The sequence below is a fragment of the Nyctereutes procyonoides genome, unplaced genomic scaffold, assembly GCF_905146905.1.
Source record: "Nyctereutes procyonoides isolate TBG_1078 unplaced genomic scaffold, NYPRO_anot_genome, whole genome shotgun sequence".
In the NCBI taxonomy this organism is placed as follows: Eukaryota; Metazoa; Chordata; class Mammalia; order Carnivora; family Canidae; genus Nyctereutes; species Nyctereutes procyonoides.
Window position 1 is genome coordinate 116,023,371 of NW_026575125.1, and position 19,828 is coordinate 116,043,198.

Consider the following 19,828-nt stretch of genomic DNA (forward strand, 5'->3'; position numbering starts at 1 on the left):
CATCTCAGGATCCTTACGGTGACATTGGCACTCCTGGGAAGTCCAGGGTACTCTTCCTATCTTAAAGTCAGGTGACTGGAAATCTTAATTCCATTGACAACCTAATTCCTCTTTGCCATGAATGATAATGTGACATGGGTCACAGGGTTCAGGACATGGACATATTTGAGGGACCGTTAGCCAATTGCACCAATCCAGAATGCTTTCTGATTTTTTGATCTGCACTAATCTAATAGGTAAAAATGTGGATTCATAATTTTATTTTGTATTTATCCTATTTGACTGGAATTAAATATCTTTTGGTATGAGCTCTTTGTATTTCTATTGATTCTCTGTGGCTTCTGCCTATATTTCCTTTGGGATATTGGTCTTTTTCTTGTTAATTGTAGGAGTTCTTTATGTAATAGCTACACTCATAATACAAGTTGCAAATATTTTCCCCATGTCTTTTGACTATGGTGGCTTTTGCTATGGGAATTTTTTAAAAAATCTTTGTATTTATCAATTTTTTTTGTGATGGGGGTCTCTATGACCACCCCGAGTTTAACGATTCATTAGGAGAATTCAGAAGACTTAATGTATAGCCATTCTCACAAGTGTGATTTATTACAGCAAAAAGGTACAGAGGAAAAGCAGCAAAAGGAAAAGGTGCATAGGGAGAAACCAGGCACAAACTTCCAGAGTTTTCTCCCAGCAGAGTTACACAGTAGACACTTAATTCCTACAGCAACAAGTTGAGACAACACATGGGAAATATGTACCCACCAGGGAAGCTTGGCACCCACAGTTTTTATTGGAGGCTGGTTATGAGACATCCTCTGCCTGGCGTGTACCCCAATCACTGCCTCTCAGAAGGAAAGTGAGGGTTAAGCATAAACCACGTTTATACATTGAGGCACCATAAACCACTCTTATCAGTTAGGGAGTGATGGGAACTCTCCTGAGACCCAGGTTCCCAGAGTCCAGCCTCACAAGCAGAGCTAAGGGGAGCAGCTGGGCCTGCTAGGTTGTTAACTCTTGTCTACAGAGTTTTCTTTTATAGCTCCTGGGTTTTATATCCCTGTTAGGGGTGATTTCTTCACTCGGAGTTATGGAAGAATTATCCCTAGAATATTCCTTTAAAACTTCAGGCTCTTTTTTTTAATGTAAATATTTCATCAATTTGGAATTTATTCAGGGTTACCATGTAAAATATGGATCCAAATCTTTCTTCCACTGTTGTTGCAACACCATTTGTTGACTAACTTATTTGAAATCCCACCTTTATCATACAGCTAGGTCTCTGTGTTTGATTTCTGGGTGTTTCTTTTCTTGCATCAATCACCCTTTAGGTACCAGTAATGTTCTTTTAACCACTGAGGCTTTATGAGATGCAAAGTCAGCTAGGGCAGCCCTCTCCTCACTCCTCCTCTTTTCCATCCCTTTCCTCCCTGCTTTTCCTCTCCAGACACTTACGCAATGCCTGCCTGCCTGCTGGCTAGGTTCGGGGAGCTGGGGCTCATGCCCACTTGTCCGGGAGGACAGACAAATGCATATGATACAGATGCATGTGCACAGGGTATCAGGGGAGCAGGAAGTAAGGGGCTTGGTGTCAAGGATGGCTTCCTAGAGGATGTGAATCCTGGACAATGAGGAAGAGCGTTAGCCAGGCAGAAAGGGCTGTGGCCAAGTATGTGGTATGTGCAAATGTGAAGAGGCTGGACACAGACTGGACTCACATGTGAGTTGGTGTCCATGTGGGTGGTAGTGGTGAGAGATGATGCTAGATGAGGAGGCTGGGCCCCAGAGCTCACAGAGCCTACCATGCCCCACCAAGAAGTTCTACTTTGTATCTGAATGGGAGGGGAGCCATTCAAGGGGTTGAAGCAGGGAAGTGACATTAAATTTCAATTTCAAAGACTTGGGCTGTAGCATGCAGACTGGATGGAGTGGGACAGGAGTTTATTTCTGGGGATGTTTGTTCCTCCCCCAGATTCATGATAATGAGTCCTTGAAATGGGACAATGGGGAGGACAGGAGAGAATGGATTTGAGGAAGATCTAGAAGATCAGTAGAATTCGTTGATGGTGTGAACATAGTTATGATGAGGGATGACATGATAGGGAAGGACCCAGCCTGTGAGGAAGAATCCACCCAGTGGGTGGGCAGTGGCACCAGAGGTCAAGATGAGGAGCATAGGGGGGTAGTGAAGAAGACCGGTGCCTTCCATTTCAGATGTGTGGAGTTGTGAGTGTCTATAGGACTAGACATAGACATCGATGTGGCAGGTGGCTATATAGACCTGGAGCTGTCTCCAGGGTGAGGTTTATTTGCCAGGCCCAGGTGTAATCGTTGGCATTTTCACAGACGTAGCCAAAATTGCCAGGAAAGACAGGTATAGTGAGAGGAGGTGTGGCATATGAACTTTGAGAAATGTCACTTTAAATGATTATGATTTTGGGCAAGTAGGAAAGAAGGCTTTTTATCCAAATGGTTTCAGCTGATGTTTCAGATGTACTTTGGGGTCTTTTCCTCCTGAATAAGTGAATATGTGCATTTCTATATGAAGGCGATGGCAACCCAAAGATATGAAGCCACTTTCCCCAGGGAAGGTGGTAGAAAGAGGACTGGGGGAATTATTTAAGTAAACGGAAGTATAAATGGTAATTTATGTGCTCGGTGCTTTTGACCTATGAGACTCTTGTCAGATTTTTGGATTAACTTACTTTTGATGCAGTTACATGAAAGATGTTACTTTGAACTATAAACTTTGCCACGTTTCAGTACGTCCTGTGGTTCTTTCTTAAAAATTTTGGCTTTTTTCCAGCCAACTTTAATGAAAGGAATTTTTTTCCTTATATGAAGAGGTCTTGTTTCTTAAGTGTAACCTGAAAGATGAAAATGAGGTGATTTTACATTGCTGCACCATTAAACGGTAGATGGAAGCTTTTAAAAAGGCGGGTGTCTTCAATTTCAGAAATCAAATTAGAGGGGGAAAAAAAGCTCACTTAAATTCCTGTTGAGACACTGCAAAATTCCATGAGGAAAGGAGAAGTGAGTGAACAGTCCTCTGGATTTTTAATGCTATGTATTCAGAGTTAGAGTTGGTTTACTTCCCAAAAAAGGTCTGCTCTTCCTAAAACTCGTGTCCATGCATGGTGGCAGCATCGTTTGAAAGCACTGTTAGGGCAGCCCAGGTGGCTCAGTGGTTTAGCGCTGCCTTCAGCCCAGGGCCTGATCCTGGAGACCCGGGATCGAGTCCCACATCAGGCTCCCTGCATGGAGCCTGCTTCTGTCTCTGCCTCTCTCTCTCCCTCTGTGTGTCCCTCGTGAATAAATAAAATCTTTTATAAATAAGAAAGCACTGTTAAATCTACATAGCTTATCAGTTCACTCACCTGGATACTACGAGAATAGTTTGCTTCTGTAACTGCCACCCATTTGCACAATACTCAATTTTTACAAATCTGACTCTCCAGAATCTAGTTCTGAGACACAGTGTGTCGAGTCTTCGAGGGAAGAGGCTGTCCGCAAGGGGCTTCATGAAATGTAGGAATTCCAATTCATGGGACAATGCTGTCACCTCAAAAGAAGGAAGGAAACTCATGAGTTGATCGACATTTATAGAGTGTATTAAATAGCAATAAATCCAGTCTAGGTGTTTTAAGTGAGTTGGTACATCTTCATATAGGTGCCATCTTAAAATAATGGGCAAATAAATGAAAGCTAAAACCTGTTGTCCTTTCAGATTTTCCCCCCCACGAGACACAACAGTGATAAATGTAGGAAAATTTAAATGACAAGTTACATTCTCTTTGTCAGAGCTGTTTTTATCCCTAGTGTGAAATCAGAGATTTTCATCTCAACTTTGTCCTTTAACATTTTTTAAATGTTACATTGTGCTATTTTTAATCCTGGAAAAAATGCACGTGATTGCTTTTTTTTTTTTTTAAATCTCCATGCATGGTATCTCTTGACTAGTAGGAATCTGCATTGGTGACATGCCCAAATACTAATATAGAGCCAAATAAACGATAGACCTGCTCCCTTGAAGCCAGGGTAAGCATGTAAGGGTGTCTGTTTCCTGGTTTTGATACTGTACTCCAGCTATTCAAGGTACTCACACTGGGGAGGCTGAATGCAAGGTGCATATGGGATTTCCCTGTACATTTTTGTAACTTCTTCTGAATCTGTAAGTATTTCAAAATTACTTTCTAAAAAAAGTGAAGCAGCCCCCTCCGCCCCCTGCCGACAGCCAGCACACTCAGAAGCCTGGGGCTGTGTTCTTGAGTAGTGTGGTTGTGTATTACTTACTGCACGTGGCCCTTCAGGATCAGGGCAGCCACCCCCATCCCTTGCCTCTGGAAATTCTGGCTCGGTGGGGTGGGGCGAGGTGGAGCCTGGGCATCCCCTAGCATCTCATCACAGGAGAGCGCCCCCCTTCTGAGACCCCTTCTCCTGACCCTAAGGCAGAGCCCGGCTGAGGGACCAGGCCCCAGGAGGAAGAAAGCTGTGGAGAGCCTCCCGAAGCCCCCATTGGGCACAACCCTAGGCTTGGGGGCTTTCCTGAGCTGGGGCTCCCCAACACACTCCTGATTCCGGGACCAGTGTGTGTGACCAGCTTAATGATGGCCCGACTCCTGGCTCCATCCTCAGAAAGGGAAGTTCTCTCTGTGGCACCTGGGATTCCCAAAGACAGGGTCCCCAGCGACCCAGGGTGATAGTGAGGAATAACTGGAAATGGCTACCTGCTAAGTCCGAAAAGACTCAAAACCTTAAAAAACATATATATTGTCTGTAAGAGAAAATAAGTGCCAGCTAAAAATCTCAAGGCATGTAACCCATTAACTTAAGGTATTAACAGTTTTCAGACAGGACCTTTAATTAGACAAGTCACCACTTTGTAATAATGAGGTATGGCTGAAGGGTTTTGTTGCCTTGCTTTAGTGCTTAGTGGCTTTTGTAATAATCCACCTTTATGTCACTCTGTTGAGAGCTTGTGTTTTAAAACTCTTGCTTCTTTCTCTTACCTGAATCTTTAATAGGGAAAAAAAGGTAAAAATGAAAATATCTGGGAAGTAAGTCTGAGTACATCCAACTTTAGAAAATTGGTCCTTTTTGAATGCTTGCCTCTCAGTAGAGCCAAGTATCAACAACTTTGTGTTTACCTTGTGTTTTTCTTGAAAAACTAACAAGTAGTGCTTTTTAAAAAATATTTTTCTCTTGGGGCACCTGGATGGTGCAGTTAAGTGGCCAACTCTTGGTTTTTGAAAGGCTCAGGTTATGATCTCGGGGTCATGGGATTGAGCCGCGTGTTGGGCTCCCTGCTCAGTGCAGAGTCTGTTTAACATTCTCTCTCCCCTCTCCCAGTGCCCCTTCCCCGCTTGCTCTCCACCCCCCAATAAATAAATAAAAATTTAAATTATATTTTTTCTTGTAATTGTAAGCTGTTTTATTTGGATGATTACCTTAAGCTCCAATTCCGTATTAGATGTACTCCTGAATATTTCATGTGTATCTGGCTGTTAGGTGATTCATAAACTTTTTCTGAAATATCTGAGCTCCAAGTCTGGCTCTTAGCTCTTAACCTCAGAGCTGTTTCCATTGTAGAGTTCTCAGAAGCATGTTTCAGAGGTAAAGGATGCCAGTTCATGGTCTTATCCTAGATATCTGGATGTCACTTCGAACATGATGTGTTATTCCAGAATGATTTCTTGAGAAAGGCCACCTGAGATGTTGCAACTGTGAGGACATTGTACCCACTCTCCTATTAATGACAATATTTTGTATATTACTTGCATTCAGAATTCCCTTAAAGCAAGCATATTAAAGAAATTAAGGAGATAATTTTGGTTTGGGCTATATAACTTTCATCTTCTGATAATAATTTTGTAAACTTATACTTATTAGTAATTTTAATATAAGATACAAGAGAATATTTGGAGCAAGAAAGGAATTGCTTTATTATTTGTGACTGAAAAATAGTTATGTTGAAAATGCTGCTGGCAACTCAAAGGATACTGATAGCATTAACACACATGATGCTTTTTCTGGAGAGAAAGGTTTATCTGGCCTTTGAGTTCGTAGTCTTATTCTTTGTTTTTGAAAGGTCACCATATTTACTTGAGCTCCATGGGAAAGGTGCAAATATCTGAAAATAAACAACATGAACAGAAAACAAAAAAAAAAGTTGAGATCAGGAACTGATTTCAAGAAAGCAGCTTATATACGTCTTCTTCTAAGGGGTACCACAGCCCTATGTCTCTAAGCATCTGCCTTCTACAAGTATGTCAGCAGTATTGAGTATTTACCTGTGCCAGGTACTGATCAGTATAATATCCAGTACTCCGATGTCACCAAGAGAGTGCTTTCATACATTCTACAGATCCTGTTTAGGATGAAGAAGTACACCATATATTTTAGGGCTGTTTTCATCAAAAGTGCGCCAGTCTTTGAGTTAAACTTCAGTTAACACAGAAATCACTTGTTTCCTGCAGTGGTATGAATAATTAAGTATTGCCGTGGATTCCATGTCAGTCTAAAGCCTCAACGAATTGCTTAGCTGGATCCATGTCACGTGCTCAGTGTGCCACCTGTTGCAGAACACACAGCGTTTGGGCTGACCACTGCTAGAATTGAGACCTGCTGAGGGTGCCCTGTGCTTTAGAAAGTTCAAGAAGACAGTCCAGATCTTGTTCTTGATCAGTTTTTACCTTAAACCTCTTGCTTTTTATTTTTTTTTAAGATTTTATTTATTGATTCATGAGAGACACACACACACACACAGAGGCAGAGACATAGGCAGAGGGAGAAGCAGGCTCCATGCAGGGAGCCCCACGTGGGACTCGATCCCGGGTCTCCAGGATCGCGCCCTGGGCCAAAGGCAGGCGCCAAACCGCTGCGCCACCCAGGGATCCCCACCTCTTGCTTTTTTTTTCTCTTGCTTTTTAAATATGTAAAACCATTGCCACCAAGCAAGGCTTTTCCAGAAATTCTCTGTAGTGTAGGGGGGGGAATGCTGGCATGCTAAATTATAGGTTAATGACAGGAAAATGGGTGGCAGGGGAGATACTAGAGGAAAAAGTGCCCAAACACAGTGCCTCCAGAGAAAGTCGTTGTACAGGGGCTGTAGAAGCTTCACATTTTCACTGGGGCAACAAATACATATTCTGCCTACAATGGACCCAATACTGTTCCAGTTACTGGGGAGACAGGATGTGACCAAAGCAGGTGTCTTGTCTTTATGGAGCCCATGTTCTAGGGGAGGGGACAGTAGGAGTCCAACAGTAAGCAAGTACATATATAATCTGTCAAATGATCACAGATAATAGGGGAAAATAAAATGGGAAGGAGAATAGGGGGTGCTGTTCTGGGGGGGTAGCATGTAGTTTTTCTATAGGGTGTCAGAATAAGTCCTACTGATTAAGGTTACATTGGAGCAGGGATGTGAAGAAGTAGAGGGGAAAGCCATGGGGGAAAAGGTTTCTGACAGCTGGACAGCAGGTGGAAAGGCCCTGATGTTGGTATGTGCTTGGTGCTTTTGGAGATGAGCACTGGAGGCCAGTGTGGCAGGAGTGGGGTGAGCAGTGGGAGGGCAGAGGCCTGCTAGGGGCTGTGGCCAGATGGTGGACAGCTCGGTGGGCGATTGGACAGACTTCTGCTTTGACCCCCAATGACATGGAAAGCCACAGAAGGATTTGGGGCAGGGGAATGACTTGAGGTGACTTGGGTTGTGACACTATTACTCTGACTTTAGAGGTGAAGAGAAAAGTAGGGGACCAGGCAGGAGGTTATTATAATGATGCACATGGGCGATGGTTGAGGCTTAGACCAGGATGATGGCTGTGAGTTGATGAGGATAACACCAAGGTTTTGGGCTCAACTAGAAGAACGGAGCTGCCATCTACTGAAATGGGGAGGCAGTGGGAGGAGCAGAATGGGGGGCATTGAGGGGTTTGGCTTTGGATGTGTTAACTTTGGAGTCCACCAGACGCCTCTCGGGGCAGGCTGGAGTCCTACAGTGGTCCCTTGGACAGCCAAGCCTGCAGATCCAAGTCGGGGCTGGAGAGCCATGGATACTTGGGAGTCACTAGAGTATAGATGGTATTTGAAGCCGTAAAATTCATCAATATCGCCTCCAGAGTGAGCACAGAGAGAGAAGAGAGGTCTGGGTCCTGTTATTTCACAGAGATCAGGGCATTGATTCAGAATTCACAGAGAACAGTTAATTAAGGATTTTCCTAACATCCTGTCGCTTTTAAAATAGATAAACATGTCATTGTTCCCATCAGAGACAGTTGTCGGTTTAATAGTTATTCTTGAATTTCCTTTTTTTTCTTTTTTAAATGGCTCTTACCTGATCAATTGCTAATACTGTTCAAAATGAGCAGGTGTGTTTTGGTCTGGAAATCTGATTTTCATGGAACTTTATCTATAAAAGAATAATTTAAAAGAGATGTTTGTAGCCATAGAAAATTGAGGTCTAAGAAGTAATTATTCCTCAAGATGGAAGGTAGCATGAAGCCTGGTGTGCATTTTCCATTCTTAATTCCTTTTTGAAAGGCTCGCTTTGGGTTGTGATTTCATGGTAGGCAAATCTGGTGGGTGAAAACGCGGAGGACATAGTATTAGTAGACTATTAGTTCCGTCACGCTGAACTTTAAATTCTTTTTTTCCTTTTGCCTTTTCTAGCCAATATTTGCATTTCTAAACGAAGAAAAGTTTAACGTGGATGGGTGGACAGTTTATAATCCAGTCGAAGAATACAGAAGGCAGGTAAGTCAGTAAGCTGCGTGGGAAGCCGTGAATTGCAAACATGTATGGTGACAGTATTTTGTCGGTCATGCTCCTCGAGCATCAGTGGAATCCTTGCGAAGTACAGTGTAAATGGCAGTTATAGCTTATTTTATCTTTTACTGTGTAATTTATGAGCTCATTCCGTAGCCATATGATATGTTCATGAAATGAATCAAATACATGGAGTCTAGAAAAATCAAAGTTCTATACCTTACTATTTAGGAATTCATGTCACTATATATTTACATATCTAGGGGCTTAACTGTCACTGACAGGTAGATTCAAATTATATTTATTCTGGTTTGCAGACTGAAGTGAATTAGAACCCTTTCCCTGTAATGATGACTTTTCTAAGAAAGCTTCGATAAACTTGTATTAGAATTGCTTTTATTGCTCTCTTCTGTAAACTTCACCCACGTGCATGTTTATTTGCTGTAACAAAGGCAAGAGGCTTGGCACAATGTTGCCGTTCAGGGACAAAGGTCTCTCATGGCATTTTTGTGCAGAAGAGCCTGTGTGTATTATGTACAAGAGCCGCAATCTGACCTCTGGTTTAACCCGATCTTTAGGCCAGCTAGGAGTTTTGTGATGGGGTTTTTCATAGTTCTCATCCTACGCAGCTCTTAAGATAATCAGCAACTTTTGTTGAGTGAGCTTTGAGAGTCAGATCAAGCCCAGTTGCTTTATATGAAAACGCAGTGAATGTAAAGCAAAATCATAGAACCCTAGACTCGAGAAGAACCTTCTAGCCACCACCTCCACTACCAAGCACCCACACTGATTTTTGTTTGTTTGCTTTTTAGTCTTGACCAGTGGTGTGCATATTTGTAAGCAGATTCGATGCTCAGGGATGTGGATGCAGGAGTTTAGGTCACTTGTATGAGGTAGTACGTCCTACACTTCCAGAAGTCAGCTTTAGCCAGTTGAGTTTTCAAAGACTGTCTCTACCTCTCCTTTTAATGACCTCTATTCTGGGTCAGCTATTAAGGCAGAAGAAAAACCATGAAAACATTTGGCATGTTTTGGAGACCTCGGTAGCATTATGTATTTAAATATCTGTAACTTAGTTTTGGAGCATTACTGACAATATGAAGACTTATTTTTTAGATCCATGTTTCTAGCTTGAAACAAGACAGTTCCTGTTTAAGATTGCATGCATGTATGAACTGTTGACGGTATCTTGTTCGAGACTGCCATTATTTTTCATCTTTTCTTCTTATAACTTTCTCATGGGACTTATAACTCTCTAATTGGATTCAGCGTCAGACTCACCTGTTTGGTCCGTGGTCTATAGGACCAGACCTAAGGAAAAGGTACAATGTCTGTCCCCACAGCAAGCACCCACATAGCTCACCTTTGTGTGTGTATCTGTGTATTTGTGAGTATGGGGAGAGACTATTCCACCACCTCTGAATCTTGCCCACACTAGACGATTTTGTGGGTGGATAACAGGATGGGAGGTGTACTCCGTGACTCCCTGTCACATCAGCAGCGTGCTCAGAATGCAGATGCCTGTATTTCTCACGCAACCCATAGAGCAATCACCGATCCCAAACAACTTGATTGAAAAGACTTTTAGGAGGTGGCGAAATGAGCCTCCCCAGAGGGGTTTTCCTCTATTTCCCCTCTGTGACTTTCTTCATGAACTTAGCCTCTTTCTACTTTGGAGCAGACGGAAGCATTCACTCTGTTTTGGGTAGGGAGAGGAAGTCGCCCGATCTCTTTGCTACCCTCAGTTAGACACAGGTTAAAATTACATGATGCACTTTTCTTTGGGGCGGGGGTGGGGTACACAAGTGGGGGATGAACTTGGGCTTATCTTTATTGTACAAGTAGCAAGAAATAGTTTGACATGAAATAAAGACCAACCTCAAATTCAAGAAAATCCGTATTTGCCAATGATATTTTAGAATTATGGGAACCACTAGTGTTTTGTCTTGTGTTCTTATGTTGTCTGGATTACTGATTTGGCTCCCTTTATTATAAACCCTTAGACCGCACTACCCTGTGGTCAAAGAGGCATGTGCAGATTCTGCTAGAAAGAAGAAAGGAGACCCGAGGCCAAATCCAGAGATGGAGTCATGCGGTACTGACTCGGGACTTCCTTTTTTCCTACAGGGCTTGCCCAATCACCACTGGAGAATAACTTTTATCAACAAGTGCTATGAGCTCTGTGACACTTATCCTGCTCTCTTGGTGGTTCCATATCGTGCCTCAGATGACGATCTCAGGAGAGTTGCAACTTTTAGATCCAGAAATCGAATTCCAGTGAGTATTACAGTTAATGTTTTCCTCAAAGACTGCCTTTTATCCCATAAGAATAGTAGTCAAGTCAGAGAAACACTCTGGGAATTGCAATCCACCATATGATTTTTAAGTGCCTTCTGAGTGCAAAGTACCACGCCAAATGGGAAAAGAAGTGAGACAGCACCGGTCTTCCAGAGCTCACAATCAGGGACAGAGAACGGGCATAAAATGATTCTCATACGAGAGAGGGTATAAGTAAAGCACACGTCAACCAAGTGGTAGCTGGAAGGAAAGATGAAAGGACAGGGGTTCTATGGTTTTCACCTTTGTAGTATGATACCTGACGTATGATGGGCTCTCCGTGAACGTCGGCTGAATCCTACTGGAAGTGGCACGCTGTCTGTCCTGTGTTAGAGTGCAGGAGTACAGCCTTTCATGTGTGCCCGCCTTTAGTAGGTCTAGCTCATCCTCATCACATTTGCAAGCTGCCTAAATGCCGTTAGCAAACTGGAGCCAAATGCAGATTATTCCAGACAGTATACTTACAGTATCATTGGACCTAGTTCACAAAGTTCTCTTTGGCTCTTAAATATTTATGTATGAGTCATACCGTCTACTTTGTGTGCATAAATTTTATTGATTTAAAATTTAGAGAATTTTTTCCTCTCTTAATTTTCAGGGCATGTCATAATAAGTACATTGTTTTGTTGTGGTTTTGCTAAATAACAGATTTTTGGAAAAACAAGGATTGAAGAAATTAAGATTTAATGTCACCTTGCCTTTAACTCCCAAGTCTAGACATTTTTTGTCCTTAAAAGGACATTTGTGTGGAACTCCGGTACAACATCGACATAATAGGAATCATAACTTTTAAAATTCACTCATTTCTCTAATCATGAGTGTCTGTTCATATGTTAATGATCTATATTGTACTTGACTATATGCTCTTTAGCTCATTTTGCTAGAATACAGTGCCAGCGAGGCTAGAGTTGCAAGTTTACTTCCTCTTCTTCTGCTCTATTGTGACATACTTTTCTGTGCCATAGCCATAAATTCCACCCCTGCCTTGGCCAGCTGTCTTGCTAATACTTGTCTCGCCCACAGGAGAACTAGGCAAGGGTAGTGTGGATTGATTTTGTTCATGCCTTCATTCCATTGAACATCTACCATGTCAGTGTGTGTGTGTGTGTGTGTGTGTGTGTGTGTGTGTGTGTGTGTATGTGTGTGTGTGTATTTCATGGGACTTGGGACAGAAGAGGAGATACAAGTGTGCCCAGTCCAGTGTGCTCCCCTGCCATCTGCCCACTAGTCTCCACCATCCTGAGTGAATGAGAGTCTACTGTAGAGCTAATAGAATGCTTAACTTTTTAGTTACATAGCCATTTTATTGATCTTCCTTACTTCATAATGGCCACGAGTCTGCCTTTATTTTTCCTAATAAAACTAAAGTTAAGCCTTCCATCCTGTCTATATCTTTATAGATTACCGTGCTGAAGAATACTCAATGGTAGATAATGTGTTCTTTCTCAAACACCTTCTAACCACCTGACTCTTGACTGTACCCCAGAAAACGTATTTCCTTTTAAATGTGAAATCATTAATATTTGATATTCAGTTCTTTTTTAAAAGCCCATATAAAAATACAAAAAGAATTGATGAGAAAGCACTCTGGTTATTGTGTGCATAAATAGGAATATGAACGATTATGAGATATCACTGAAGAAAGAAATGATCCATATGCATCATCGGTGTCCCCATTAATGCATACGTATGTTCTCATATGCATTCCCATGTTCTCAAACATGTTTGTCTTTAAGTTGCAGAAGTCCTTAATATATCAGTAATACACAGTTATTTTAGGCATTTTACGAAGTGCCGATAAGCAGAAAGGAGTCTGCCACCTAGTGAGAACCACAGTTAACATTTTGGTCTGCGTCCTCCCAAACTGTCTTCTGTGCAAGCACATTTTTATTTGAAAAAAAAAAAGAAATTATCCTGTAATTTGTGCCTCAGTCCACTTTCTCTGCATAGCATCATCTTGGAAAGAACTTTTCATGCTGATGAGCATGTTTGTGTCCGTGTGTCGGGGGCACACATTATTACCATAATGTCTTATATCCATTTTCTATTGAGACATCTCGGTTCCTTTTAATCTTTTACTTTTATCAACAACTCTATGATCAACATCTTTTGGTGGCTAAATATAGGTGAATATCCTTAATTACCTATGACTTCTAGATACTAAGCTTACTAGGAATGACCCAATATAGTACCATATACTTTGAAAGCAGTCATGCTTGGTGGTGGTGTGAAGTGACCATTATTTATACCTGTGAGCCAAGGGAGTATGCATCCTTTTAAGAAGGTGGATGAGATCCCGAAAGAAAAAGAAAGAAGCAAAGCAGCTTACAAGAGTACCTGTAACATGGCATGGTGATTCCAGCCTTAATCTCCCAGGCGGACAGAAGAGGGGTCGAGGAAGGGAGGTCACTGCCAATGGTACAGGGCACTTCCTCGCCTAGGACGTGATTTAAATATAAAAGTTGGTGAGGATGTTTATCAAAGAATAAGTCTCTTGTATATAGTGATTTTCTCTTTTAGAAGTGATCTTGTATCAGGTCAACATGTTGTATAGCTTAAACTGACTCAGTGTTGTATATCACTTACATTCTCAGTAAACCTGGAAAATTAAAAATACATCCATACGTGCATAAAAGTGATCTCATGTCTCTTACCTGTCTTGAAGCAAGGGCCATAGGAGGCTGGCTGGGCAGGTGTCACCTCCATGGTGTTGGTTAGAAACCGGAGGTCCAGAACAGCCAGTGCTTGTCCCAGGGCTTCCTAGTTCTGAGCCTTTGAACTCTTCGGGGCCACAGTGATGTTGCGTTACTGGTCTCTGGCATGGCGCAAAGACTCTGTGAACAAGGATTCATTCACGCTATCATGTAATCTTTTCTCACTAACCCATTGTCATTATTATGCACATCGGTTTTTGTGAACATCAGTGCTTATCATTTGCCATCATGGAGGGGGTGACTTCACAGATGACAACGCATTTGGCCTTGTAGTAAGTGAGCTTCTTTGGTTCTTGTGTCTGCTTTTCACAGTTTTCCAGATCTGACTTCCCAGACCACCTGGCCTGCCCCTGGAATGTACTTTACATGTGTTCTTCGTTCATCTGCCCAGCAGGGCTGTGGAGTCATGTTCCCCCCCACACACCCCACACCCCATTTGATGAAGGAAGAGTTGGGAGAGACAGGGGCTGTGAACCCCATGTCCAGGTTACAGCCACAGCAGAGATGTGCCTCCCCCAGAGCCCACCCTGTTGCCCACCACACTCACCTCCTGGCTCCCTTTTTGTTTTCTTAACAGCTTTGAGATCCAATTTGCCTACCCGATCAATTCACCCACTTAAAGTGGACAATTCTGTAGTTTCTGTTGTATTACATTGTTAGCTCCCTTTTATGAGTGTTGTTTCTCCTGCACCGTGAGCTTGGAAACCAGGTAGCACACGTGCTAGGCTTGTGTGCAAAGTACGGCTCTTCAAGCCTCATTGTGGGACCTCTGGCAGCTCTTTGGACATCCTGAGAGCTTTTTTTTTCTTCCCTTGGATTTTCTCCCCACTGTGTGAGATTCTAGAATTGAGACTGTTGGGGAGATGACCTGTAGAAGTCAGTTGGTAGTATAGAAGCACATGTACCAGAGGTGATTTCCTTTACATCTCACTTCTTGTTAAAGCTTGTTTCTGTCTGGGAAATCCAGTGCAAGCTGCAGACCTGAAGTAGTATTAGAAGCTTTTTATTTCCTTTAGGTGATAGAACTTTTTTTAGGTAAGCATTTAATGTCTGAGACGTGGTGCTAATTAAGACTAGTAAAGCAATTGGTTATGGGCACACAAAGTGAAAATCGCAGGTGAACAAGTACTGTTTCGGCTAAATCAGATTCACTTCATCATGATTGTTAGCACTTTATTTTTTTTTTATATGTATTTCTAACTGTTTTGAGATTTGTTTCTTTCTGGATAGCTTAAAATTTCTGGACTAACCATAGGTGCTGTCATGGATTCATCCAGAAAACAAGACCGTCATTGTGCGCTGCAGCCAGCCTCTTGTCGGAATGAGTGGTAAACGGAATAAAGATGATGAGAAGTATCTCGATGTTATCAGGGAGACTAACAGACAAATTTCTAAACTCACAATCTATGATGCCAGACCCAACGTAAATGCCGTGGCCAACAAGGTGAGTATATTTAGTGACACAATAGATCTTATCTTGTTGCATTTAGCATGCCGTATTTCACATGAATGTTTTTGCACGGTGTGCCAACGTGTGGGCTTATGTGAAGTTAGACTTTAGTTGAAATGGGAAAACTAGTTTGCTGAGGGAGGAAGTAGTTTTAATCACAAAATCCATCTTGAGAGTTGAATCCATTAAGGTTCAAATGACCATAACCTTTAGGCAAATTAGGTGAGTATAGAACTGTAACAAACTTCGATTTTGGCAGAAGTTGGAGTCTCTTTGGAGCACTTTAGGGTGTTCCTGAGCCATCTTGATATATATGCTGCTGAAGCATCTGTGAGGAGTTGTGGGAAGCTGGAATTGTTAAAATCCTAAACCTGTAGCTTTATCCAGACTGTCTCTTCACTATACTCATTAATGTGTGTTCTCATTTATATAAGATAATTCAAGAAATGAGTAGATCTCCGCACACGGATTTTATAATCATGTGCACACACTGTTATTATTTTCAAGGCAAGTCTGTCTCTGTTGTCTCTTGGCCTTCTTAAGCAGAGTATACTGAGCACCCCTATAGTTGATTGGGGTCATCCTGGTGAACATCAGTGATTAGGTAGTGTTGCTTTCAGAAGATCTACAGAAGCTGCTGCAAGGTATAAGGCCATTTGCCTGTACACTGAACAGCCCCAGATTGTTAGGCTTTTTATATTAAACTTCTCTTTTCCATTTTTTTAAAGATTTTATTTATTTATTCATGAAAAACACAGAGGCAGAGGGAGAAGCAGGCTCTCTGCGGGGAGCCTGATGTGGGACTCGATCCCAGGACCCCAGGACCACAACCTGAGCCAAAGGCAGACGTTCAACCACTCAGCCACCTAGGTGTCCTTTGACTTCTCCTTTTCATTTCGTTTTTTCCTTCTCCTACTATTGCCAGTTGTCACTTGCAAGTGCTCACAGTGGGCCTGCCCTAAGGTGTTCACCACCATTCCGCCTTTCCGATTTCTTGTTTCTCGTCAGATGTAGGCTTAAATTTCATCATCTTGAATACTTTGCTTTTCCCGAGGTCACTTTTCTGGCATCTTCAATTATTCATAGCACAAGACAAGAACCTGAAAGCAAAACAAGTCCTCAAGCAGCTCTGAGAGATGCAGCAGCTTTCCTAAACAGAAGGGTGTGTAAAAATGGCGTGTGTGTGTGTGTGTGTGTGTGTGTGTGTGTGGCTCTGCTCACAATTATTTGTACACAGATTGTGTGTCTTACACATTTGCATCCAGGGAGTCCCCCCCCCCCCTCACTCCCTGTGTGCTTTTGGACCAGCTATCTGTTATTGCAGTTGATTTTTGTTTCAGTAATGGAAATTATCTTGAAATTATATGTAAAACAATCAGGGAGTGTTGTTGACTAGTAAATTAAGAAGTAGAAGTAAAACATTTAGGAAATTAAGTCCAAAGATGAATCTCTTCTTGCATTATTCGTAACATTAGATATTTCTGTTCCATCCCTCATATATAATTCAGAGTTGAAACTGTGTATAGAATGCAATGTTTGCATGTATACATTTAGCCTGAAATAGAGATGATGTAACATTAAAATGAGGACTTTAGAAAGATTATTTTAAAATACGAAAATGTACAAAATGATTATACATTTCATCATCTTATTAACTCTGAAGCTTATTGTGATAGCAGTAGAATCTTTTTTCATTGTTGTTTTCCCCAGCTCCCCAGCAGAATTCTCGAATGCCTTTTTAACACCCAGGAAATACGCCTGTGTTACTAGTGCTCTTAGGAATGAAGGGAAGGAAAAATTTGAGGAAAAAAACTGAGGCTTTAAAGACCTGTGCAGCATTCTTTAAAAACCAAGCTTCTGTTCCCTCCTCCCTCTGCTGTGGCTCTCCCCTAGTCATCTATATCCATAGCAACAGGCCCTTGAACCTTTATGCTGTTGTACTAGCTTGTCTGGGTTGTTCCTTTTCATTAAAGAGAAGGAAACTGTGAAGACTTCAAAACGAACCAGAGCTGGAGAAGTTGAACTTTTGGGAACTCACTCTATGCTTGCCTCATTGATTTTTACTCTTCTGACTTCTGTTCTCTTTGGACCTAATCCTTCCTCCCCTGTGGATATTTAGAAATTTGCACTGCCCACCCTCCACATAATAACCAACATTACGCCAATTGTCAAGTAAACAGACAAAACCCAGGCGTAGATAAGACCCGGTGCCAGGCTGCTTCAGTTTTGCCGCAGTCCACTGTGATGGGTTCAAGTGGAGCTGCATTAATGTCTGTCTTTGCTCTGGCAAGGAACAATAAGTATGTTTTGCCTTTTGTTTTTCTACGTATTATCTTCAGTTATTTGTGAAAAAAACTCCAGCAGTGAGAATCTCTTTGGAAATCACTGTAACTGTTTCCTGTAGGGAAGCGGGTCATCTGTGGGAGGGTGACTTGTCATTGCATTGTAGGCTTGCTGTTTCCTCACAGGCTGTGTGCCTGCAGTTTATGGAGGTGCCTGCCAGGTGGGTAGGAGCACCTCTGTCGAGGCCTTTGATCAGAGCCGCAAGGTGTTATACCCTGAGGCATGGATAACTGAGAAGAGGGAAACATGGCTCGTCTGTCACTTTATTCATTAGCTAATGACTTCTTTAAAAACAGCCAAGTGATTGTGTACTGTCTACTTATTACTGATGCTGTCTGTAACAAGCTTTGAAAATATGTTTCTAAATAAAACCTATTTCCTTACGTAGAGTCTGTGAAGACGGAGACCTCTGGCTTGCACATAGGTCTTCAGGGTTGAAATCCAAGTGGTTACCTTGCTTCTATTGCAGGAAACCTGTGTGACTAACCCTGGCAAAAAAACAAAACAAAACAAAGCACCATAGGATGCATTGGCCCTTCTGAGTACAAGTTTTATATTCTTTCTATTGTTATAAATAAAAAGAGGCAATACGTAGCAACAGCACATTTGTCCAATGCCTTCCCCTTCCATTTCAGCTCCTAGAACATTGCTTTCTTGGCAAGTCTCTGAATTATTTAACTTTTTCTTAAAGGGCCAGAGGCCACACGTGCTGTGAGATTTTAAAGCATTAAGCAGAATGCAGCCAGGTTCCTTCTATTACACTGCTATTTCTTTACATGGAAAGTGGGCATCTCCACCGTGCGATGAAGGGGGACGGATTGCCTGTCCTGGCAAGTTAATACTTGCAGGCACTGCGGTGGATGGTGGCCGTCTTGTCTCCTCTTGAAACCTTTTGCTCTTTGGGGGCCTGCTCTGCGTGGTGCGGCTCTCCATCCTTGCTGTTTACAGAGCAGATGGTCATGGTGTGCTGGAAAAGGTCTGGCTCTTGCACTCAGACGCCTTGAATTCTACCGATGACTGTGTGACTTTGGGGATAGTTAAATAGCATCTCTTCTCATTTGCAAAACGGGGATGATAATACCTCTCTTGCAGCATTGCTGTAAGAATCAGTGAAGCCGATAGAAAGCAAGAATCTTCGTATCTGGGACAATCACTGGGGTTCACCAAATGGTGGCTGGTATCAGCTGTGATAGGACATGACTGCTTTAAATCCTGTTTAACCTACCTAGTGTTATCTCCAATTCTGTGGGAGAGAACATTGAGGCTCAGAGAAGTTGAGTGCCTTGCCTCAAATCAGAGCAGAGAGGGGCCGAAGCTGAATGCTGTTAGGGAGCCAGCACCCCACCTCCCCGCTCCTCCACTGCCAAAGAGTACCGCTACAAAACCGATAGCGGACAAGGACCCTTGAGAACCGCTCTTGCCTTCCCAGATCCAGAAGAAGAGCTAGTAATTATGGAACATTTTGAAGTGATTTTCTTTTCTTGCAACTACAGATCCTCCGGAAATTGCCAGCCTGCTGGGGGTTTTGTTGTTGTTGTTGTTGTTGTTGTTGTTGTTGTTCTGTTTCTTTCCTAGCTCAGAGTATAACTGAGGCTCAGTGTTGAGGCTCAGCGTTAGATGGGAAGTCAGGCCACGTCAGTCACTGCATCCAAGCTGGGGAGGTTTTAGGTTGCGATTTAGAGGACTTGAAATATTTGTGTAAGTTACTGATGAAATAGAAAACCCAACTGATTGTGTGTCTTGCTGTTTCTCAGGCAACAGGAGGAGGATATGAAAGTGATGATGCATATCATAACGCCGAACTTTTCTTCTTAGACATTCATAACATTCATGTTATGCGGGAATCTTTAAAAAAAGTCAAAGACATCGTTTATCCTAATGTGGAAGAGTCTCACTGGCTGTCCAGTTTGGAGTCTACCCATTGGTTAGAACATATCAAGGCAAGTATATTTTGAAAAAAAAATGGACATATCTAAGGAAGAAAGTCATTGTTTAGTGGAGCAGGAATCTTTTTTTAATTCCTTCCATTATTAAAATTGAGCAGTGAAAGATGAAATATTTGTAGTATGGAGTTCTACATTTGACAATGTTGTGTCTCTTCCTAATTTGCTTAACTAACTTAAAGATTTCACAACATTGCTCCAGAACAGTTTGAGAGTTTGTAGGGAGGTCACTTTCCATCTGGTCAATAGTAAGTTAGTTCAGTCTTTCATGCAGG

General features: G+C 42.2%; 1 protein-coding gene across 2 annotated transcripts in view; it reads left to right on the forward strand.

Moving 5' to 3' along the window:
- The window catches only part of MTM1 (myotubularin 1), a 96,062-nt gene that overhangs the window by 55,234 nt on the left and 21,000 nt on the right, over nucleotides 1-19,828 (forward strand). For both annotated transcript variants that reach the window (XM_055338582.1, XM_055338583.1), the window contains exons 7-10: nucleotides 8,671-8,754; nucleotides 10,894-11,043; nucleotides 15,073-15,261; nucleotides 19,365-19,550. In XM_055338582.1, coding sequence (XP_055194557.1) covers nucleotides 8,671-8,754; nucleotides 10,894-11,043; nucleotides 15,073-15,261; nucleotides 19,365-19,550 — 609 coding nt within the window. The remainder of the gene's footprint in view (nucleotides 1-8,670; nucleotides 8,755-10,893; nucleotides 11,044-15,072; nucleotides 15,262-19,364; nucleotides 19,551-19,828) is intronic.